This window comes from Bos taurus, chromosome 18 (genome assembly GCF_002263795.3).
Source record: "Bos taurus isolate L1 Dominette 01449 registration number 42190680 breed Hereford chromosome 18, ARS-UCD2.0, whole genome shotgun sequence".
Lineage (NCBI taxonomy): Eukaryota > Metazoa > Chordata > Mammalia > Artiodactyla > Bovidae > Bos > Bos taurus.
This window is the reverse complement of record NC_037345.1, coordinates 2,312,741-2,337,575: the sequence shown is the minus strand read 5'-3', so window position 1 is coordinate 2,337,575 and position 24,835 is coordinate 2,312,741. Positions and strand designations below refer to the sequence as shown.

At 45.7% G+C, this 24,835-nt stretch overlaps 1 protein-coding gene across 9 annotated transcripts in view; it reads left to right on the top strand.

The window, feature by feature from the left end:
* Window positions 1-24,835, top strand: part of WDR59 (WD repeat domain 59) — an 81,889-nt gene that overhangs the window by 1,961 nt on the left and 55,093 nt on the right. For 6 of the 9 annotated variants that reach the window (XM_059876780.1, XM_005218355.5, NM_001101130.1 and 3 more), the window contains exons 2-6: window positions 9,815-9,864; window positions 15,902-16,037; window positions 19,448-19,533; window positions 20,625-20,705; window positions 22,913-22,950. In XM_059876780.1, the coding sequence (XP_059732763.1) occupies window positions 9,815-9,864; window positions 15,902-16,037; window positions 19,448-19,533; window positions 20,625-20,705; window positions 22,913-22,950 (391 nt within the window). Of the gene's footprint in view, window positions 1-9,808; window positions 9,865-9,937; window positions 9,957-14,473; window positions 15,214-15,901; window positions 16,038-19,447; window positions 19,534-20,624; window positions 20,706-22,912; window positions 22,951-24,835 lie in introns of those variants that run through there. The other 3 variants (XM_059876777.1, XM_059876779.1, XM_059876778.1) reach the window with 3 other exon arrangements.

Here is a 24,835-nt window from a genome sequence, read left to right as displayed (position 1 = left end):
GTGATTGATTTTGGTGGTCTTTGGGAGGGATAGGGACCTACTGGGACCCATTTTATTAACTATTTCATTAATGTAGAAAAGAAAAAGTTAAAACTCTTCATATAGCTTTTCTGAAGAGCAGAACAATAAACTTCTCCAAACATCCCACCACTTTAAAAAATGATTAAAAAGATCTCAAGCTCTTAAGGACTTTGCTGGTGGTCCACTGGTTAAGAATCTGCCTTATAATTCAGGGGACATGGGTTCAATCCCTGGTCTGGGAACCGGGACCCCACATGTCATGGGGTAACTAAAGCTGCATGCCACAACCCAAAGCCATTGGAGAGTGGGCATGCGGCAACTGAGACTGGATGCAGCCAAAGAAATAATTAATTTAAAAAATGGAAAGCTTTTAGATTTTTTCAGAGAAAAACCCTAGTCTGAAAGGTGAAACTCTTTTTACATTTTATATGTGTTGTTTACTTTATAAAACAGATGTTACTTTCACCGACTACTAGTGAGGAACCTGTGCTGCTTGGCATCCACTCTGAAGTGGTCGCTAGAATCAATGAGATCAATGAGTATGAACACTAAGAAAACTTGGTGAAAGTTTTCTAGAGCAACACTATCCTCTAGAACTTTCTGAGATGATGGACATATGGCTTTTCAACAATTTAAATGGGTCTAGAAGGCAGTGGCACCCCACTCCAGTACGCTTGCTTGGAAAATCCCATGGACGGAGAAGCCTGGTAGGCTGCAGGCCATGGGGTCACTAAGAGTCGGACCCGACTGAGCGACTTCACTTTCACTTTTCACTTTCATGCACTGGAGAAGGAAATGGCAACCCACTCCAGTGTTCTTGCCTGGAGAATCCCAGGGACCGGGGAGCCTGGTGGGCTGCTGTCTATGGGGTTGCACAGAGCTGGACACAACTGAAGCGACTTAGCAGCAGCAGTGTGACAGAGATATCATATTTTAAAATTTAATTAGATTTTAATTAATTGCCATTAAATAGCCACTTGTGGCTAGTGGCTCTGGTATGGGAAGGTACAGTTCAGGGAACTAAGAAGATGGAGATTAGTTTCTACTCAAAGAGGGGGAGGTGGTAGACTGTGCAGGTAAGGATCTCTTAATTCAACAGTTAAGTACAAAAATACCAAAGAGCATGACTTTTGTGATGAAGATAAGGGCAGACTCATAGCAGCTGTCTCCTTAATGTCTCTGCTTGGGCATTTGCAAAATGCTCAAACTTTCCCTGCACCCCAGCTTCTTGCCCCCTTCCAGTCCACCCTCCACACAAAGTGACTTAAAAGAAGTACGGGTTTATTAAGGTACACTTAATGTTCAATAAAAATTCACCCTTTTGAACTTTCCTGGTGGTGCAGTGGATAAGAATCTGCCTGCCCAGGGGATGTGATTCAATCGCTGGTCCCTGAAGATTCCATGTGCCTTGGAGCAACTAAGCCTGTGCACCACAACCATTGAAGCCAGCGTGCCCTAGGGCCAGAGAAGCCACTGCAATGAGAAGCCCTAGCACCACAAATAGAGAAAGCCCGTGCAAAACAACGAAGGCCCAGCAGCATCTTAAAAAAAAAAAAAAATTTGCTGTCTATGGTGTTTTGTTATAGCAGCTTGAATGGACTGATAATCAGAACAAAACAAGGAAAAAATCCCCACCCACATCATGCTTTCATCTCTACATCTGATTTTCACTTATCTAGTGCATATGAAATGGCCCATTATTTGGGGGTTTAATTTATATTTCCCTGATTACAGTGAAGATGAGTATCTTTTCACATTTTTTTTCCTGTCAAATGCTTGTTTATGTCTTATACCCCTTTTTAAAAATTGAGTTGTCTCTTTCTCATAGATTGTAAAAATTTTTCTGAATTCTAATCCTGTATTTAGTTACATAAGTTGCAAATATGTTCTTCCCGGCTGTGGCTTGCCTTTTCATTATTCTAATGGTATTTTTAGATGGACAGAAGTTTAAGCTTAGTGCAATTGAATTTATGGATTGTACCTTTTCAGTCTTCTTAAGAAAAATCCATATCCTACGTTCATACAGATTTTCTTCATAATTTTTCATTTTTTTCTTTTCTGCTACTTTGAAATTGAGGAGGCATCTCAGGAGAAAGCATGCTCTCTGGTGCCCCTGGTGGTGGATGACTTATTAGTCTCAGCATTATTAAAACTGTTCTAGACAGTTGAAGACTTGAGGACTGGTTTTTGCTCTTAAAAAAAACAAAAAAGAATTCAGCAAATTCATTAGCTAAGGAGAAAATTACGAATAATTCATAGTCAATACACTGATGTCGAGCAATCCAGCTTTGATCCCTGCTTTTCTAGATTCTAGGGAACTTCCCTCGTGGCTCAGATGGTCAAGCATCTGCCTACAATGCCGGAGACCTGGGTTCAATCCCTGGGTCGGGAAGATCCCCTGGAGAAGGAAATGGCAATCCACTCCAGTATTCTTGCCTGGAAAATCCCATGGACAGAGGAACTTGGTAGACTATAGTCTCAGTCTGTGGGATAACAAAGAGTCAGACACGACTGAGCGACTTCACTTTCACTTTCTAGATTTACTTTTTGAGAACTACAGGGATGGAGGGAAATGGTAGGACTAGTTTTGGTGGAAGTGACTATTATGATGTGAATGCTGCAGGTTGTTTTCTAGAAAACTTGATACAAAAATGCAGTGGATAAGAGTCTGCCTGCCAGTGCAGGGGACATGGGTTCGATCCGTGGTCTGGGAAGATTCCACATGCTGTGGAGCAGCTAAGCCTGTGTGCAACAAGTATTGAGCCTGTGCTCCAGAGCCTGCAAGTCACAACTGCTGAGCCTGTGTGCGGTGACTACTGAAGCCCGCCCTAGAGCCTGTGCTCTGCAGCAAGAGAAGCTACCACGATGAGAAGACTGAGCACCGCAGCTGAGAGGAGTCCCCGCTCACTGCAACTGGAGAAAGCCCGCATGCAGCAGTGAAGACCTAGCCCAGCCAAAAATAAATAAATAGTTTTAAAATGCTGTGAGGGAAGAGGGAAGAGCATAGAGCAGAGAGGGTTTGGAGCTGGAGGTTTGGCATTAGGATCCAGGTTAGGCCACTTATTTGTCGTGTGATCTTAGGCAACTTATTTCCTTTCTAGACTTCAATTTCTTCATTCACTAAACTGCGGTAACAGTACCTACCTGTGTCCAGAATTCCCCAGACCAGTCTCAAGTTCCACTGGGAGGATTCACACTTGTATTTGCAGTTATGATTTATTGGAGCAAAAGACACAAAGCAACATCTCGGAAGAAGAGTGAAGCCTGGAAGAAACCGGGCATGAGCTTTTGAGTCATCTTCCCATGGGGTCGCTCAGGACATGCTTAACTCCTCCAGCATCGAATTTTGACACCCATGTAATGATGTCTACCAGGGAAGCTCCCTTGGGACACAGTGGCCAAGGTTTTTCTTTGGCACTGGTCATGTAGGAACCTTCTGGCTAGCACAGACCGAAATTCTGCATTCCCTGAGGCTCAACAGTGGCTCTGCATAAACCATGTTGTTTGTACGTACAGTTAGACACAGCAAGCTCTTCTTATCAATTAGGGAATATGGGACCCTCCCACCCCCACCCCAACCCCGCCGCCTCAGGTCCGAGCTACCAGTCAGGAGTCAGCCTTGTAAGCCAGCCTTTGTAAGGTTAGCAGTCTCATGCCTGCTGGGAACTCTTTTCTCCAACTACCAAGTTCCACGTGGATTAAATGAGATAATTATGCAGAGCCCTTAGCAGGGATCAGTGTCCATTAAATGCTTGATGCATGTTCATTACAATGTTGATGTTAGAAAAGTTGCCTGAGGAAGCAGCAATCTTGGCCTGACTCATGGAACTAAGAGGACCTTTGGGAGTCATCTCATCTCTCCTCTTATTTTACAAATGAGGAGCCTGAGACTCAGAAAGTTTAGGTGACTTTCCTTGTGAAACCAGTTTGTACCATTTGAGTTTGTGGGGAAGTGAGGATGTTCTCATTTTAAAGGGAGAGACTTCACTTCAACAACCTAAGTGTCCAACAACAGATGGAGGGGTAGAGAATTTGTGGTACATCTATACAATGGAATATTACTCAGCCATGAAAAGGAATGCAGTTGGGTCATGTGTAGAGACTTGGATGGACCTAGAGTCTCATACAGAGTGAAGTAAGGCAGAGAAAAACAAACACTGTACATTAATGCATATACGTGGAGTCTTGAAAAGTGGTACAGATACATCTGTGTTGAGGGCAGGAATAGAGACACAGATGTTGAGTGGACATGGGGACACAGGGGAAGGGGAGGGTGGGATGAATTGGGAGATTGGAAATTAACTTATGTACACTAATGGGTAAAATAGATAGCTAGTGGGACCTGCTGTAACGCACAAGGAGCTCAGCTTAGTGCTTTATGATGACTTAGATGGGTGGGATGGGGGTGGTGGTGGGAGGAAGTCCAAGATGGAGAAGATATATATGTATGCTGTTGCTGCTGCTAAGTTGCTTCAGTTGTGTCCAACTCTGTGCGACCCCATGGACAGCAGCCCACCAGGCTCCTCTGTCCAAGGAATTCTTCAGGCAAGAATACTGGAATAGGTTGCCATTTTCTTCCCCCATATATATGTGTACATATAGCCGGGGCTTCCTAGGTGTCTCATTGGGTAAAGAATCCGCCTGCAGTGCAGGAGATTCGAGTTCCATCGGTGGGTTGAGAAGATCCCCTGCAGGAGGGCATGGCAGCCCACTCCAGTATTCTTGCCTGGAGAATTCCATGGACAGAGGAGCCTGGCGGGCTACCGTCCATAAGGTTGCAAAGAGTCGGACAGGACTGAAGCGACCTAGCCCACACGCACATACGTAATAGCTGATTCACTTTGTTGTGCAGTGGCGGCTCACACAGCACAACATTGTGAAGCAATTATACTCCAGTTCCTCTGGGAGTTGGTGATGGACAGGGAGGCCTGGCGTGCTGCAATTCATGGGGTCGCAAAGAGTCGGACACGACTGAGCGACTGAACTGAAGAAATAATAAATAAAGAGGGAGAGCCTTTCCCAAGAAAGGCTCATTGTGCTCAGGGTGTAAGCAAACCTCTGATAGATAACCTCTCATGAGCCTTAGGCAAGGGTGGTTTGAAAGCAGGCTTGGCAACAGTGTCGGCTCTAATTTAAAGCGATCGGATCTTGTCATGTTAAATGCTCTGATCCTTTTCTATCAGTGGGTTTCAGTTTGTGGAATTATTCTTTGGAGTCTCGTAACGCATACATTACAGTCTGTGCTCAGGCACATGACATCCTGATCTTAGGGGAACTGATCTAGCTCTGATTTGCATTGACTGAATGTTTCCACTTTGCATCATTTAGAAGGATGGTAGGCAAAACATTTGTTTTTTGGACAGCTCTTTCTAATTCAGCTGGGGTCTAAAGAGGAAGAGCTGTTTTCTTTCCTAGTCCCTTCAAAGAAACCAACACTAGCTTTTGTTCTGCAGGTAGCAGAGGCCCCTAGGGAGGCTTTCCTTTGCATCCAATCAAGGCAGAAAGATAATCCTATGAATCTGTGCTACAGATTCTTCCCAGAGATCAACTTTCTAACACAACCTTGTGTTTGTACCCAGATTTAACTGTAAACACAAAGTGGATGTGTACTGCAATTCATCTCCAAATTCAGTGTCATTTGACTGTTATAAAGTCTTATACCTGTTATTTTTTAAAAGATGAAAGTGTTTTACCATAATATTTTTTGGGTAACAGTTTTATTGAAATATTTTTCACACATCATACGATTTACTTGTTTAAAATGTATACAATTCAGTGGGTTCTAGTATATTCACAAAGTGTGTAACTCTGACCACAGTAATTAAAAAAATTTTTTTTTGACCACAGTAATTTTTAGAACATCTTTGTCACCCCAAGAAGAAACCCTGTACCCTTTAGCCATCAGCCCCCTAGTACCCTGATACCCCAGCTCTAGGCAGCAGCGACTAATCTAATTTCTGTTTATATAGATTTGCCTATTCTGAGGATTTCATACAAATGGAATTATAAATATATGGCCTTTGTGACATACCATTGTATAGATGTACCAGATTTTATTTATCCATTCATCAATTGTTGGACATTGGGGTTGTTTCCACTTTTTGGGTATTATGAATAATGCTGCCATGAACACTTCTGTACATGTTTTTGTATAGCATAAGCTTTTATAAGCCCTGTATTGTCTATAGTAGCTAGCATTTATGGAGTGTATACCATGGACCAGGCATTGTGCTAGCAAATTGATTTTTACCTTCAAGAAATTGCAGTGTAGTGGTAGAGACCTATCAGTAAGTAAATACTTTATTGTAAAGTATGATAAGTGCTGTATAGGGACTTCCCGGCAGTCCAGTGGTTAGGACTCCGTGCTTCCACTGCAGGGGGCGCGGGTTTGATCCCTGGTCGGGGAGCTAAGATCCCACATGACACGTGACACAGCCCAAAGCAAAAACAAAGAGTAAATGCTGTATAAAGGTGAGCCTTGGGTATGGTGAGAGCATAGGCAGGGCACTGAATGTGTGCAAGCGGAGAGGGTTTGGAATAAATTAGAAGAGCCAGAACAGCAAGGAATGAGCCAGGTGAAGACTGGAGAGAGGGGTCTTCAAGGCAGAGGAAGCAGCTGGTGTGAAGCCAAAGAGGAGAGATTGCTTGCCTGAGTTTGAGGACCTGGAATTCTGAAGAATTCGCTTTGTTCTCCTGTCAGCAGCAGCAGCTCATACACAGGAATTCCCTGGAACAGATGGCTGGAGTGTTGGGATGGGGTTGGGAGGGAGAGGCGTGAGATGGGCCGAAGGAGGAGCAGAAGAGCGGTCTGAAGTGACCTTTAATGTCATGCCCAGGCTGTGAGCGGAGTGGAAAGAGAAGAGGCTTGGAAGGGGACCTTGAAAAGATAGGAGGGCTTTTTATTGTAAAATACTGCACATAAATAATGTAAGAATGTAGACTCATTTAGAGGAATAAAAATCTCATAAAAATGTCTACCATCTAAACATTTTCATATACTTTTTTTCAGTGTTATTCAGGCTGAGTAGCCGATTTAAATTTTAGTTCATAGTAGGGAATGAATATCACTTTCCCTCTGTAAGTAAAGTGCAAGCCTTTACTCGCACGGCTTACTTTACAGCAAGCCCTGTTCACAGGCTGGTGGGAGTTCTCGCTCCTTGTTGTGGGGCCCCCTTCCTCTTTTGCAGTGGCATTGTGCAAGAGCCCCACGGCTCCTCACCCTCTGACATCCGGACTTAGGATCTCTTAGCCATTCCCCATCGAGAAAACTGAGGGTGCTGAGGCCTTGCGGGGGACTCCTGTCCTGGATAAATACCATCTTTTACTCTCATCAGTTTATTTCACATCCTGTCTTAAAGCACTTCTCTGTCTCCATTTCCCCCTTTGGAGCAGCCTAGCATAACCCTCCTTCATGTGCTCCTGCAAATATAACGTTGGCCTCTTTTTTGTGGGGGTGGGTAGGGGTAGGGAAGTGTAAGTTAGGTGTGGGTTTTTTTGTGTTTTATTTCTTAAAAAATAACTTACTCTGACGAGGAGATATGGTGAGTTATGATATTCTAATTGTAGGCTGGGCGCCTGCATTTTTCTGTGCCACCCCTTAATGCTTCTAGAATATTCCATTGTGTAGATACCTGTAATTTACTTATAGATAACATGAATCCAACAACTCTGGGTATAAAAGTTTTGCTGTATTTTGAATAAATTCTGGAGGTGGAATTACAGAGTCAGAGGACATGACTTTTTTTTTTTTGGTATTATTGCCGAATCATCCTTTATTGTCTCTGTACCACAAACTTAGCAGCTTGAAGTGGCATCCATTTATTAGCTTACAGTACTGTAAGTCACAAAGAGTTGGACATGACTGAGCTCACATGTGTGTTCAAGCATGCACACACATACACACACACTCTGTAGGTCAGAAGTCCAGGCTGCTTTCTCTGTTTGGTGTCTCACAGGCTGAAAGCCAGCCATCACTTACTGTGTCCTCATCTGGGGGCTCCCCAGATGACTTAGGGAAGAATCTGCTAACAAGCTCATTCAGGTTGTTGGAAGAATTCAGTTCCTGGGGGTTATGGGACTGAGGTCCCTGTTTTTTGCCAATTGTTATTTAAGGGATCACTCTGGGCTTCTGCCATGTGGTCTGCCCATCTTCACAGCCGGCAGCAGAGTCTTCTCCATGTTAAATCCCTCACCCTCCAAATCTCTGACTTCCTCTGGCTCTGACCTCTGGACCTGCCTTTAAAGGGCTGATGTGGAGGTCTCTCTAGCTCTGTCTGCTCCTCCAATAACTGTTTCATCATCCCAGATGGAAACTATGTACTCACTAAACCGAATCACCTCACCCCCAGGCCCCTAGTCCCTGGCTACGTCTGTTGTACTCTCTAGACACCTCATATAAGTGGAATTACGCAGTATTTACCCTTTTTTTCTGACTTATTTCACTTAGTGTAATGTTTTCAAGGTTCACTCACAATGCAACATGTATGCCATTGTGTGTGTATACCATGCTCTGTTTGTCCATTCATCAGCCGATGGGCATTTGGGTTATTGGGGTTGTTTCAGGTCTCTTTTATCTTAGAGTGAACTGATGTGGGACCTTAATACACCTCAAAGTGCTTTTACTAGATTAGTACCTAGACTAACGGGGAGAATGTGTGTGAATATCAAGGGCCCAGAATCTTGGAGCCACCCTAGGATTCTTGCTACCACACACCCTCTAGAAAGATGGTACTGCTCCTGGTTGCAGGTACCATCTTGCCCTCTTTCATGTCCTTAGTGTATAAATTGTCCAGAAGAGTTCTGGAAATGGCATTTCATTTCAGAGCCTGTCTTTGCAGCTGGGCATTTCTCTGCTCACGACTCCAGTGAAATGAAGAATGCGTAATAATCCCCTTCTCAGCCTCCATGAAAACACTCTGACATCTTGTCCCTAATATTACAAGTTTCTTGGGGGCATATGAGTGAGAAACCCATTAAGAAGACCAATGAAAGTGAGGAAGAGAATTTCTGTTTACCATTTGTGATTTGTGAGTGTAGCAGGATGTTCAAAATGCATTCTCTCTGGACTATCTCTTGGAAAGAGCTTAGAGCACTTAATAAGCAAACAACAGCACAGACTGTTTCACATAATGCCCTGGGAATGCAACACGACTTGGATTTGTCCAAATAAGAGAATTTAGGGCTGTAACTGCCATGATTAAAATTATTCTCATGTTCCAGCCTGCATGCAAATCTCCTTGATTCAGTGTGGTCTTTTGGAAATTGGACATCGGCTCCTGAAAAGCTGGTGCTCCCTAGAAGTTGGGAGACCTGGGAAATGGAAACCAGTAAAATGCTGGAAATCTCAGATTAAATAGGAACTAAGCATCACAAGAATATGACTATAGAGTCAGTAGAAGTGGTTTGAAAATATTCAATTGCCATTTAGCTTGGAGGAGAAGTCCACACCCTTTGGAAAGGTATGGAGTGTGTGTGTGTGTGTGTGTTTGGAAGGAGCTCTTAGTAGCTCAGTTTGCTGTGAACTAGTTGGATTCTCGGACAATTCCAGGGCTTGTTTCCTCCATTTAGACTCTACCCGCTTGGTGGTGTGTACCCCTGGTGGAATAGATCTCAGCTGCCCTGTTGTGGAAGATGAACGTGAGATTCGGATGAGAACTAGAAGGGGGTTAAAGAGTCCACTGTAGGGAACTGCCTGGGCCATGGGAAGAGGAAGACCCGCAGGTGCCTACCTGCCTGTCCTCCCCGACCTGAGCTGGACTCGCTGGCAGGACTGAACGCCTCTTCTCTCTCCCAGGCGACCGCCATGTCCGTGGACTGCGTGGGGCAGCATGCAGTGCTTTCCGGGTAAGTGAGCTGGCGGAGTTCGTCTGCCGCGGTTTCCGGGAGTAAGTTGCAGATCCAGAGGCTTCTGGGAAATTGGAGAGCGCCTCTTTAATGTAAGGGTTACAGTCACTGGATTTATTTTTTATTTTTTTTAAATTTTATTTTATTTTTAAATTTTACATAATTGTATTAGTTTTGCGAAATATCAAAATGAATCCACCACAGGTATTCCACTCTCCTAGTGACCTCAGAGGTCCTCACGGGGATTATTTGCATCTCTGCTCTAACAGGTGAACAATAAAATTGCTTTGAGATGTTAGTTCGTCACTGGCAGTGTGGTCTTGAAATCGCCATTTTCTGTTTAATGCGCGGACTCTTTGGAAGGATGCTGTCTGGTACAATCTAACAGGTAGTTGGTTCCTAGGTTTGGGAGGATCTGGGTTCCATTGATTATGAGCCCCCCGATGTGTATTCGGTTGGCCTCCTTGGACTTCAGTTTGCTCATAAAGGAATTGGATTTCATCATGAAGAAATTGAATTACGTAATCGCTGTAGTGTCTTCTGGTTCAAAATTAAGATTCTGGCAAACGAAGTCCATCCCTGCGTTTGCTGATCACCCTAACACTGTACCGGTATGATAGCATTTAATGGTCAGGGTCCCCCTTTCCCTTTGATGTTGTTCTAGATCGCTACCTCTCAAATTCAGCTGTATTTTCATTAACTTTGTGGTTTGTGGACCCATTTATAAAATGAAGTTGTTTTCTATTCATTAATTTTGAAGTCATGTTTTAATTTACTTTTAAATAAGACCATTGCAAACATTAAGTAACTCAAAAGGACGCATAATGGAAAGGAAGTTTCCCTTTTCCCTCTGACCCCCTCTCTCCAGATACCACTTTCTTGTACCACAGTGGATGCATAGATGAAGAAAATTTGCTAAGTCTCTTTCTCCCCTCCCTCAATCACTTTTTTAAAAAAGAGCTTTATTGAACTATAATTCACATACCCATACAGTTCACCCATTTCAATGTACAGTTCATTGGTTTTGGTGTATATTATTAATTTCTGGATCAGTTATTTTAAATTTTTTATTTTTTGGCTGTGCCATGCAGCATGTGGGATCTTAGTTACCTGACCAGGGATTGAACCTGCACCCCCAGCTTTGGAAGCACAGAGTCTTAACCACAGGAGCACAAGAGAAATTGCTCCTGATCAGTTTTTAAACATCTCTCTTTTTTTTTTTAATGACGGAAATGCCTAGACATGTTTAAAAGGTCAAGTAGCATTATAAAGCTTATATCGTCAGCAGAATTCCACCTCACCCTTTCCCCACCCCAATCTCTCTCCTCAGAGGCAACCACTTGAGACTTTTTTTTTATTTGAAAAATAATTTATTTGACACTGTATTGATAATATACGAATGTCTCTATTTCAACCTAATTTTTAAAATAGCCAAAGATTCAAATAGACATTTCATGAAAGAAAAAGTATCAGTGGCCAGCAAGTACATGAAAGACGATGAATCTCTCTAGTCACTGGGAATAACGAGATACCACTGTACATCCACTGGGATGTCTGAGATTTGAAAGTCTGAAAATTGTAAATGCTGGCAAGCTCATTGATGCAGGTGGAGGGTTAATGTCCCCTGCTATTATTGTATTACTGTTTATCTCTCTTTTTATGTCTGTTAATATTTCCTTTATGTATCTAGGTGCTCCTGTATTCAGTGCATATATATTTAACAATTGTTACACCTTCTTGTTGGGTTGGTCCCTTTACTACTGTATAATGTCCTTCTCTGTCCACTTGAGACTCTTTTTATTGTTATTTTTGGATTGCCTCCAGTTTTCCAAGTGGTATAGTACATATTGGAGAAGGAGATGGCAACCCACTCCAGTATTCTTGCCTGGAGAACTCCATGGACGGAGGAGCCTGGCGAGTTACAGTCCATGGGATCGCAAAGAGTTGGACATAACTAAGTGACTAATACACACATACTACATGTACTGCTGTATCTTGATTTATCCATCATAAATATTCAAAGTGACTTCTTACAATAGAAGATGAGTATTGAGCATTTTTATTTGGTCTGTGAGTCCCTTATATAAACACCTGCCTTTCTCCCTCCTGCCAATATAGTCATATAACCCATTCAGGGTTCTTTTTCTCAGTGTTATTGGCAAGAGGTCCTATGCTGTTTTGATTCTGGACTCTGTATGTGACCTATTTTTTATCTTTGGAGAAATCCTATCTTTATCCCTAGTGTTACCTTTACCTCTTAGGTGTGTGAAATTTTCACCATGACTGATTTGGTATGTCTTTTTTCATTCATTTTGCTGGGCACTTAGAGGGACCCACCTCCCCTTTCTGACATTATTACCTGCTTTATCCAAACAAAAAGAAAAACAACTTGGCATTATGTAGCCATATTAACTGGAGAAGGGAATGGAAACCCACTCCAGTATTCTTACCTGGAAAATCCCGTGGACAGAGGAGCCTTGCGGGTTACAGTTCAAAGGGTAGCAAGGAGTCGGACATGACTGACAACGGAGCACAGCACAGCAGCCATATTAACAGCCCACAAGATACTTTCAGGTGCCCTGGAATAACTGTATCTTAACGTTAGACTTCTCAGTGTTGACTGCTTTGGATATTGTCATTTGTAGCATTCGAGGAGAAAACAGGATTATGTAATGGGACATCATGCAGGTGTTTCTGTTTTGATGTGTTCTTAGACATGTATACATCCATACTGTTTTTCAACATGATCTTAAAGTTCACCGTTTCATTTTCTTATATTGAGCTTTAAAATATGTGTAGTAAGGTATAGCCTTAAATTTACAAATATATGCACTCATGTGAGGAGAAGGCAATGGCACCCACTTCAGTACTCTTGCTGGAAAATCCCATGGATGGAGGAGCCTGGTGGGCTGCAGTCCATGGGGTCGCTAAGAGTCGGACACGACTGAGCGACTTTACTTTCACTTTTCACTTTGATGCACTGGAGAAGGAAATGGCAGCCCACTCCAGTGTTCTTGCCTGGAGAATCCCAGGCTCCCCTGTGAGCCTGGTGGGCTGCCGTCTCTGGGGCTGCACAGAGTCGGACACGACTGAAGCGACTTAGCAGCAGCAGCAGCAGCACTCACGTGATCACCAGAGTAAAATACAGAATAATTTTTATTAACAAGGAGAGCCCTTTCAGTCTGGATTGCTGTATCTTTTAGTTTGGAGAAAATTTCCTGCATTCTGTCTTTGATAATTTTCCTACATTCTGTATTTGATAATTTTCCCCATTCTTTCTGTAGCTCCTCTTAGGGCTTGTTGGATATCCTGTATGCATTCTCTTCTGATCTTTTGGTCTTTTGATTTTGCATTTTGAGAGTTTATTTGTTTATTTTTTTTGGCCACACCGTTCAGCATGTGAGATCTTAGTTCCCCAACCAGGCATTCGAACCCCTGTCCCTTGCATGGGAAGTACAAAGTCTTACCCGTTGGACAGCAGGCGAAGTCCTGCATTCTTGGAGTTTTCGTCAACTGTAACTTCCAACCCTTCCATCAGATTTAAAAGTTTCAGCTGTTCTTTTGGAGAAGGCAATGGCACCCCACTCCAGTACTCTTGCCTGGAAAATCCCATGGATGGAGGAGCCTGGTGGGCTGCAGTCCATGGGGTCGCTAAGAGTCAGACAGGACTGAGCGACTTCACTTTCACTTTTCACTTTCATGCCTTGGAGAAGGAAATGGCAACCCACTCCAGTGTTCTTGCCTGGAGAATCCCAGGGACGGGGGAGCCTGGTGGGCTGCCGTCTATGGGGTCTCACAGAGTCGGACACGACTGAAGCGACTTAGCAGCAGCAGCTGTTCCTTTAGTTTCTCAGAGCTCCTGTTCTCCGTTCTTTGCCTTGTCTTCTGTTACGTCTCTGAGGCCGTTAAGTGTCGGCTTTCTTCTTGCCTCTGTGCTGCCTGCTTCCTTTTTTCTATCCTTTTGGTTGTTTTGGTCTCTGTCTTTCCAGTTTCCTCCATGACTGATGCTCACGGGCTCTGTGTTAATATTAAAAGAGGAAGTGCAGTCTCTGCTTACGTGTGTGATGGTGCAGTTCACGGTAGGGAAAGCAGTCGGAAGCCTGGCCCTTTCGTTGGAGTGTGCCGAGGTGTCTGGAAGTTCTCGGTTCACATACTGTTGAAGCCTAGCTTGAAGGGCTTTGAGCATTACCTTGCTAGCATGTGAGAAGAGCACAGTTGTGCGGTAGTTTGAGCATTCTTTGGCATTGCCCTTCTTTGGGATTGGAATGAAAACTGACCTTTTCCAGTCCTTTGGCCACTGCTGAGTTTTCTAAATTTGCTGGCATACTGAGTGCAGTACTTTAACAGCATCATCTTTAAAGATTTTAAATAGCTCAGCTGGATGTCATCTTCAGGGCTTTGCTTTTGTTTTTTGTTTGTTTGCTTTTGTTCTTTCTTGGGCTGGTCATTTCCCCCTGAGGAGAGTCCTGCTGACACCATCCCTGTCTGGAGACTGAAAGCCCCGCGTGGTGAGTGCTGCACAGGGGCGGAGGCCCGAGGGTCCCACCCCCGCTTCCTGCCCTGTTCTGGGCGCAGCACCTCCCGCCCACCCCTCCGGCCCCAGCCCCGGCTCCTCTGAAGTAGCTTCGCTCCCCCTCCAGCCCCTGCCAGCCTGGATTCCGCAGTGTGAGTCACCTCGCCCTGCAGGCCCTTGGGTGCTGGCTGCGTTTCCTCTAGATCAGTTACCATTTTTCTGCCTGCTTTCCATCTTTTCCTCTCTCATTTTCTGTGTCTTTGTGGCTTTCTCTCTTTTGTATCTCACCCTTATTCTAGTGATCTTCAGTGGGGAAATGAAGGCAACCAGTATGTCCAGTCAGGCCTGTTTATCCGGAGGTACCCACCTTTTGCTAGTCTGCGTTTTCCCCGTGCTGTCTCTGGGTTCTCCTGTTGATACCCGCGTCATTTGTATAGTGCTGGGCCTTTGCCCTGTTTTCGTTCTAATGAGAAGATGCTGGCCTGCCTGCCGTACGATCAGGTGATTCCTTAGGAAGAGGTCAGAGATTCTAGGCCTTTGTTCTGCACCAGCTTTCTCAGAAGCCCCACAGACTCTCTGAATTTGTGTCTTAACCTGTGCTTTCCTTCTCTCTTAACCTGTGCCTCCTAGGGCTTCTGCTAGAGTTCGATCTGCCACTTTTACGTTCCAATTCCTGTCTCTTCTGAGCAGGGACAGTTCAGCTTTGTCTTCGTTGTCCAGCCCACCTGTCGTCGCTGATACCCTGGGCATTCAGAGCACTCCCCAGCAAAGAGCTGCTGATGGCTGCTGAGAGGTTGATCTACCCACCAAGGATTTTTTCCTTAGAAAGAAAATAGGTGAACAAAAGACCTCCCCGTTTTCAGGTCCTTCTTTTTGATTGGCACTGTGAACATTATTGGCACTTACTATGATTATTGTTTTCATCATTATTATTTTTTGGTTGCTCTTCCCCCTTCCAATAGTGTTAATTTGGTTCCTGTCACCAGGTTGTCAACTTGCATGGGAATCTGAGGTTTTCTACAGAATGTTTGGCTAAGTGATAAGTGATGTGTTTGGTTTTACCCACACTTATTGAATGCAAAGCAGTGCCTAACGACGAGGGAATACAGAGATATTCAAGACGTGGTCCATACCCCGAAACGTTCAGCTGCTTTGGGACAAGAGCCTTTACAAGAGCAGTTCTGCTATGGAGATAGATGCAGTAGTTGAAATGCAGACTGTGTAGTGGGGGTCTGTGGAATCAGCTATGATCCTAGCTGGGGGAATAGGAAAGCCTGAGGAGCTGAATCTGGTGGAGGAGGTCAGGATTCTGGGGATACAGGAGGGAGGGCCATCTCTAGAGGCAGACCTTGCAGGGGTACAGCAGCCGCGAGTTACTCTGGTCACTTGTATGCCTTTCAGAGTCAATAAACATCATGTGCATCTGGGGATTTGTTTTTGAGTACTGTATGTCATTCCAAATGTGCTTTTCTATCTTCATGCAAATGCTGTTCTGTTGTTAAAATGTTGATGTTGTTTTCCTAGCCGCCGATTCCTATACATCGTCAATCTAGATGCCCCCTTCGAAGGTCACCGGAAGATCTCACGCCAGAGCAAGTGGGACATTGGCGCTGTGCAGTGGAATCCTCATGACAGCTTCGCGCACTATTTTGCAGCCTCGGTGAGCTCATGTAACGAGTACTGGAAAAGGCTTTTAAATGTGAGATCTGGGCTGGTAGGTCTGTGTTCTATGTAGAGAAGAGAATGCAGTCCTCCTTTTTCAAATGGGAAAGACGTGTGCATGCTTCTTAAAGGAAGATGGAAGCAAATTACAGATTTAAGTTATATATGAAAAGAATCCGGGGGCCCATCAGTATTTCTAAGGATTGAATCCAGATTTGGAAGGGGAAGCAGGTAGATACCTCCATGTCTGTTTATGATAAGAACCCGTTTTCATTTCCGGAGTATAACTAGCCAGGGACTCAGAAAGACCTTCTAAGGAGGGACCTGGTGAGCTGGTCTGGGAGGGTATTGTTGTTGCTTTCAGAGCGATCAGAAGATTCCAGGCACCTTTCCACTCAAAGGAAGGGATCCTTTTCTTGACTAGGATTTGTTAGATTTGTTTAACCCTCTGAAATTTTATGTACCTATTTATATGTGAATTCTTCCAGGGAAAAGATGCATACAAATTATTAGATTTTCCAAGGGATTCCAGACTCAAAAAAGACCTGGGCTTAGATCATTTCTAGTATCCTTGGCCAGATTTTTTATCAGGATTTGTTCTCCTAGGACAATTAGAGATCTAAACCTCTGGCTCCTTTTGCACTGGGCAGGGAGGGCAGTATTTGAAGGAGTCCTCATCCTCCAGGGAATGTGACCATTCGCTGTGCCGTCTGGGTCTATTCTTATCAGGAATGACAGTCTGTGAGAGGAATGCATCTTACAAAAGAAAGAAGAGCAGTGTTGTCAGCTTTAGAAGGAACAAAAAGCGGCTCTTCCTTGTCGCTTCCAAAATAGAATCTGATTGTCTGCCTTTATCGAGGGACGGCAACTAGATTGGCACTGGTTCCTGGGACTGTTGAAGGGTCAGACTGGATCTTTCTTCGTGGCAGGGTCTGTCCTGGGCTTTGCAGGAAACCAGTAGCACCCCTGGCCCCTCCCCGACTAGATCTCAGTAGCATTCCCCCACCCCCATCGCGACAACCACAAATGTCTCTGGACATTGTCAGATGTCCCCTGGGAAGCAAAACCTCCCCTGATTGGGAACCGCAGGTTTAGGCTGAGCCCTTAGTACTTGACCCAAGTGGACTAACACTGCTTGTGTTTAGGAGGGGCGAGACAGAGCCTTGTTGATTTTTTTCAGGCAGTCATTTAAAGTGAACAGTTCAGTGTTCTTTACTACATTCACTGTGTTAGGTAATCACCACCTCTATCTAATTCCCAAACATTTCCACTGCTCCACAGGAAACCCCGCTACGATTAAGCAGTTATTCCCTCCACCCACGGCCCCTGGTGACCTCTCTGTGTTCTGTCTCTGGATTTAGCACTTGTGGACATTTTATATGAATGCAGTCAAACGATCCACGACCTTTTGTGTTTGGCTTCTTTGTCCATGTTGTAGCATGTATCAATACTCCTTTCCCTTTGTTATGGCTGAATACTATGCCTTCGTATGGATACATCACGTGTTGTCTGTTCATCTACCAGCGGACATTTGGTCTGGCTATAAGGAGGAGTGCTGATATGCACATGTGTGTGCGTGTACTTGTTTGAGTGCCCATTTTCTCTTCTTTGGGGTATATCCCTAGGGGTGGTGGGAGGGCTACTTGGTAAGTCTGTTTACTTTTTGTGGAACCATCCATCTGTTACAGTGGCTGGATCGTTTTGCAGTCCCATGAGCACTGCACAAGGATTCCAGTTTCTTCGGAGCCTCACCAAAATTTGTTATTTCCTGTTTTTGTTTTTGTAATTTAAAAATTCTAGTCCTCTTAGTAGGTGTCACACCAGTGGTACCTTACCGTGGTTTTAATTTGCATTTCCCTCATGACTAGTGACGTTGAACACGTTTTTGTGTGTTGGTTGGCCGTTTTCATATCACGTTTTGGAGATTTGTCTGTTCAGTTCCTTTGCCTGTTTTTGAATTGGGTTATTTGTCTTTCTTTGCTATTTAGTTGTAAGACTATAGATAGATCCTTATCAGTGATCGGATCTGCAGGTATTTCTCCAGTTCTGTAGACTGTCTTTTTAAATCCTTGATAATGTTGTTTGTGGAATTTCATTTTGATGAAACTTCAATTTTACTCATTTTTTTTTTTCTTTCCTTCATTGGTCTTGGCTGGAAGGCAGTTACAGGAGAAAGCGCTTTGGAGTTAGGAAATCTGAGGTCAGGTCCGAGTTTTAATGCTCACTGTTTTTTCTTGAGCACCCACCTAACTTCTGGAGTCTTAGTTGTCTCATCTGTGACGTGGGTAATGACATCTAGTGCGCATGTGATAAGGAAAAGCAGAGGGTAGGTTTCTTCAAGTTCCTGGTCCGTAAACTGGCCCTAGTAGACCCTGGAAATGGCAGGGAATGTTATTATAAGATCAGGAAGGGCTTTCCTTTCACTCCTATTCCCACTGGAAGCATTCTGAATTCTAACCTTTTGACAAGAACCTTACCTATTTAGAACTGGAAACTGGCATTTCTGGGTAAAAACCTCAGAGCTCTGCACAAGTGTCTCTGAGCTAAAATGAAAACCAGTCTTCAGAAATGATGAGATTACTAACAGTACTAATAGTAGTTAGTGTATTAGTAATCTTTATCCACTGTCAGTGTGCTTCTTGAACTCATGGTATTTGGGGAGCATTTGCTGGCCTGTTGTTTTTTAAGTGAAATGTAGTTTGATGGACGGAGAAGGCAATGGCACCCCACTCCAGTACTCTTGCCTGGAAAATCCCATGGACGGAGGAGCCTGGTGGGCTGCAGTCCATGGGGTCCTGAAGAGTCGGACACGACTGATCGACTTCACTTTCACTTTTCACTTTCACGCATTGGAGAAGGAAATGGCACCCCACTCCAGTGTTCTTGCCTGGAGAATCCCAGGGACGGGGGAGCCTGGTGGGCTGCCGTCTATGGGGTCGCACAGAGTCGGACTCGACTGACGCGACTCGGCGGCGGCAGCAGTTTGATGGAAGCTTTTTCTTTTCTTCCTTTTTCTTATTGTAGTTGCGGTTCCTGCTGGCCCATTCGCCCGGTGTCTTTCTGCTTAACCTTAAAGAAGTCCACGTGTCAAGGACTCTTGTATAGTTCTGCCTTCTGGGACACCCTTTTGGTGGTGGTTCTTTCTTTCTTTCTTATGCAGACGTTTTTTCAGAGTGCGATAGGTGGCCCCTGGGTGTTTGACGGCAGGAGGGATGGTCTCAGAACCCGGAGTGTGCCAGCGTCTGGGAGATGGGTGTGTGACCTTCAGAGCCGGGGGCGGGGAGCGGGTGGTAGTTCCTCTGACAGTGGAGGAGGGCTCTGTGACCCATAGCTCTCGTGTCAGGAGCCTATCTGTAGCTTCAGTCCAGCTGTGATGTTTAAGATGGCGTTCACCTTGTTTCTTTCCAGAGCAACCAAAGGGTCGACCTTTATAAGTGGAAAGATGGCAGTGGGGAGGTTGGCACGACCTTACAAGGCCACACACGCGTCATCAGGTAGGCACTGCCCTCTGCTGCTCTGGGCCTCTGTCGTTTGGTCCCATCCCGGGGGAAATGAAGCCAAGACACCATCCCGCTCCGGGCTTGACCCTTTGGGTTTGCGTTGACCCTGGGTGTCTGCTGTGTCCTTAGCAGTCCTGAAGTCATGGCTTTCATGGCGAGGAACAGCTGGAATTTGGGAACCCGCATCCCTGTAGCTATTAACCCCGATCCCGGGAGATACCTAGACAGGACAGCCTGCTCCAGAGTGAAGGGTTAGCACTCCTTTGCTGCAGGAGATGCAGCTATGCCTGAGGAACTCCCCGGGGCTCACGGTCAGCGGTGCCCAGGCGCAGAGACCTCTGGGCCCAGCCCTTAGCCCTGTGTCCAGCCACGTGGGCACCTCGTGGGGCTCCTGTCTCACAGTCCGTTACCCAGATGTGCAGTTTCTTCTTCCTGAGGGCCTTCTGGCTGGCTTCTGGGATGTTCCTTGGGTCACTGTCTCTGGGTGGGGACATTTTGTTGCAGGAAGCAGCAGCAGGAAGTGGTGAAGGTGGTGTGGGAGGTGGTGGGGAAGGCTAGACCCCAGGCTGTGTTAACTCTGTATGTAGTAAGTGCCTTTCGAGGAGGACAGTGTTGGTAGGGAGCACCAGAGGCCTCTTGCCCTCCTCGGAAGCTGTGTGGCAACATGGCACTTTGCCACTGCTTTGAAGATGTTGGGTTTACTCAGGGTACCTGTGGTTAAGTCTGACTTAAAAGGCAGTAAGTCAAAAATTCTATGTTTTTTTTCCCCCTTTGTTTTGTCTTACATGCACACACGTGTGTCTCTGTGCATTTGTGTGTGTGTGTGTTTTAAGTTGAAGTGCTCTGTTTCTTTTGGGGGAGCAGATGGTAACCAGGGAAGGACCTGAAAGTTCCCTTCGGAGCTCAGTTAAGTCTTCTTTCCCAAGGAACTTGGGAGATACCCAGCCTAAATACCCAGATACCCAGCCTAGACCATGTTGAGGGGCCCCTGCAGGGTGACTTTTTGAAGCCACCAGAAATGAAATCTGGTCGTGCTCTGGAACTTCACTCAATGCTTTCTCCTTCTTTCTTCCTTGTGTTTCCAGTGACTTGGACTGGGCAGTGTTTGAGCCTGATCTCCTGGTCACCAGCTCTGTGGACACCTACATCTACATTTGGGATATCAAGTAAGAACAGTGAAAGGGCATAACCGCCCAGCTGCTACGGGACCTTGGTTCCCCCTCGCTGCAGACCCTGAGACAGGCAGACCCTGCAGGAGCCTTGTTTAGGAGGGGACAGCCCTGCCAGTGGGGGGCGGGGGCAGACAGGCTCAGGAAGGTGAGCGAGAGGGCACGTCGTCCTCCTGGGGACCGCGGCGAGCCAGTGGAGCCTAGTCCTGCGGGGGACACTGGGTGCAGGCGCCCCACTCCCTCCCCAGAGGTGACCCACCTGGGGCTGAGAAAGCGGGCTGCCGTCTGCTGTCGGTCCCTGGGTGAAGGCTGTCCACAGGGGCCTGGTTCCCTGGCAGTTCAGGCTCATCACAGAGGTTTGCAAAACGGGCTCCAGCAGCCCGGGAAAGTCCCGTTGGCAAAGAAACCCAAGTTCTGGCAACGGGAACGCAGGTGACAGTGGGGGCATTTCGCTGGGCACACACGTGGGTCTGCAGCGGGCAGTGCCCCCAGACAGCTGCCCAGCTCTTGGTGCCGCTCCACCGCCCCTGGAAAGGGGGCCGAGAGCCAGCGTGTAGGCCAGCTCCCCATGGAGCTAAGCGTGGAGGAGCGCCCAGCCTCAGAGTCTGCACATCCTGAGTTCTTAGTACACGGCTGTTCCCCGTTCTCTTTTAAGAGCAGGTTCCCTTCCCCGTAACCCCTAGCTAGGGGCTGCGTGGCCTGGGGGGTTCCCAGGACAGGACACCCTCTCCCCACTGCTGTCCCAAATGACAGTGATTTTGTGACACTTTACACTGAAAGGTGAACTGTAGGCAGAGGACAGGCCAGGTGTTGAGGTTTGCTGGAGCAGACAGGCCAGCGGAGGGATTCTCAGGGGTAAAGGTACGCACAGGCAACTGCACCAGTGTCCCATGCAGGTCCGCACCTCCGAGGTGATGGGTGTAAAGGCAGCGCCAGAGGAGGGAGAAGGAGCAGAAAATCCAGGGGAAGTGGGCCAAGAGCGGCTCTTAGCAAACAAGCAGTCCCCCGGGAGCTCTGGGGCAAGGATCCCTCATTTATATGAAACAGTCATTTCATAATTTAGAGATGGAAAGACACTGAACCAGTTTGCCTTCTCAATAAGCCAGGGCTGCAGCTTTGCCTCGTCTGGTCCTCCCAGCCCTAGGCAGCTGCCCACTGACCATTTGCAACGAACCATTGATCATTTGAGTCTCCCACTGTATCCAGGAATAGTTTTTTTTTTTTTAAACTGTAGTAACAAAACCACAAGATGAAATTTGCTATCTTAATCGTTTTTAACTGTGCAGATCGGTTGTGTCAAGTATATTCACATTGTTCTGCAGTGAAGCTCCAGAACTTTTTCATCCTGCAAAACTGAAACTCTGTACCCATTAAACAACCCCCCGGTTCCTATTCCTTTCAGCCCCTGGCAGCTACCACTCTACTTGCTGTGAATTTGACTATTCCAGGTACTATGTGTAAGTGGAATCCATCCTTTTGTGACTGACTCATTTCACTTACTATAATGTCCTCAAGGTGCAGCCGTGTGGTAGCATGTGACAGGATTTTCTTCTTGATTTTTTCTTCATCCCTTCGGTGCAGTATGTGGGATCTTAGTTCCCTGACCAGGGATTGAACCCACGCCCCCTGCATTGGAAGGCAGAGTCTCAACCACTGGACCATTGGAGAAGCCCCCCTTTCCTTCCTTTTTAAGGCCTGGTGACAATCCATTGTCTGTATAGACCATAGTTGGTTTATGTGTTCAGCAGTGGACACTTGAGTGGCTTCCACCTCTGGGCTGTTGGGAACATCCAGAGTAGTTTTTCATGCCATCCTGGCTGTGCTGTTGGAAGGTTCTTGCACAATTGCATCTCTACAACTGTCCCCTTGTTCTTTAGGAGAAATGACCCAGGAAGGGGCCTTTTGGCTCACTGTATGTTCACTTTAGTCACTTAGGCCGCACTATTGAATACTATAATTTGTTCTCTGTGGAGACAGCTATATGACTTGAAGTTCAGATTCTGCCTCATTTGAAGAGGTTGAGAAAGTTCATCTCCCTGGAGGGAGACAGGATTTTCTTTACACCACTTATTAAGGTGCTCACATTCCCAGTGAAGCCCCAGCACCCCCTGAAAGGAAAGGGAAGAAAGGCAAGCAGAGGGAGAGAGGCCCCAGGCGGGTGGTGGCGGTGGACAGGCATTTGACTTCTGACTCTCGCGTTTCAGAGACACGCGGAAGCCCACTGTCGCGCTGTCTGCTGTAGGTGAGTGACTGCCCACCCCCCTCCCCAGTGGCCTTCACTCCCCCCTCCCACCACCCCGCTTGCACCGGCCTGGCTCCCTCCCACCTGTGCCCTGCCTCTGTGCAAGCTGCGTGGACCTTGACCCTGCTGCTCTCAGAAGCTAGAGTCAGGACTGTAGAACGTAGTCAGGAACTTATGTCAGAGTTCAAGGGCAGGCGCCACGTTGCTTTTCAGACTTTTTATTGTGGAAACTTTCAAAACTGTGAAACAAGAAGAGAATGAATTGCCTTGTGCTCGTCATCCAGCTTGAACGACTGTCAATGTATAGACAGTCTTCTGTCATCTTTCACCTCCACCCCATGCCCTTTGGGATTATTTTTGAAGCAAATCCCAGGTGTCATATCATTTCATCAACAAATATTTTAGTAAGTGTTTTTTTTTTTTTTCAGTAAGTGTTTTTTACAAGAGGGGGCCCCTTTAAAAAAACACATAACCACAATACCATTAGCATACCTAAAAATATTAACAGTAGTTCTTTAATTTCCTCGAATATTTAAGCATATGCAAATTTTCTCAGTAGTTTCAGTAGATGTTGTCTGGTTTTTTTCTTCTCCTTTTACAAAATTTTTGAATCAGAATCCAAATAAAGCTGGTGTTGGTAAAGTGGTTGATCTATTTCTCATCTCTTTCAGTTGGTAGGTTTCTTCTCCCTTCCCCTTTTTTGGTTTGTTTTTCCTTTCCTGCAGTTTCTTTATTGAGGAAAACAGGTAGTTTGTCCTGTGGTTTCTGCACAGTCTACGTTATGCTGATTGTGTCCCGACGGGATCATTTAATATGGACACACAGAAACTTTGAAGTTGCCTTCTCATCTGCCTGTTTCCGTCACCCTTTTGGAGTTGACTGCTCTTGCATTTCTCCACTGGGCTTGTTACAGAAGATTCTCACCACTTCCTGAGGGTTGAACTTGGGCATAGAAATGTTTTACCTTCCCCCCTATGATGAAGCCCAGTTATCAGGATTCTATTTTGACGTCCTTGATCAAAACAGATCATATTATCTGTCTCTTAAATCCTCCTTATTTTGAATCTTCTTGGGTCATTTCAATTTACATTTGATGTTTGCTCCAAAATGATTGCATGATTCTTTTTTTCCCCCCTGCATCCCCCCACCTCATCATTTGAAGGCATTAAACATCACAAATGGATTAAGCAGTTGGTTTGTTTGCTCTGTGAGGTTAGGGACCACGTTGTTCAGGGCTGCAGACCAGGGTCAACCTAAGTGCCTGCTCTGAGGAGATGCTCTGTGAGGGTTTGTTCCATAGATGTAGGACTCAAGCGCCTGTGCCTCTGTGCTTAACAGTTTAATTGATCTGGCCCCTGCCCCCATGCACATACTTCTGATCTGAGGCGTATAATGACCCACAGATGTGGTTGCAGAGGACATCCAGCTGAAAGAAAGTACCAGGGGTCTGTGACTGTTCAGTCACTCATCCCTGAATTCGTTAGTTCTCCTGACAGGTTTCTAACTTAATTGGATTGTAGAGGACCTCTAAAAAGGAAGGTTATTCTAATTGCTTTTTTTTTCCTAAGTGCTTCTTAAGAAGCAGAGGTAGGAGGTGTTTTTCCTTTTTGTCCCTCAGTGAGGCTTCTCAGTGGTGGCAGAGCTGCCCTGGGGGGATAGAAGTGAACGCGAAGCTTGTGGACCTTTACATAAAGCCACTCTGGCTAACATTCCCTGAGAGGTGGAGGCGGAGGCTGCTGTTCCCCAGAGTCTGTGGTCCCCATCTCTCTGTGAGTGAATTGTTTCTACCATGGGGCAGGAAGTCAGTAAGGCACGTCTGTGTGTCCTCCAGAGCCTTCTCTGATTCTGAGAACTCTGGGGCCTTCATTTCATCTTGATGTCATGA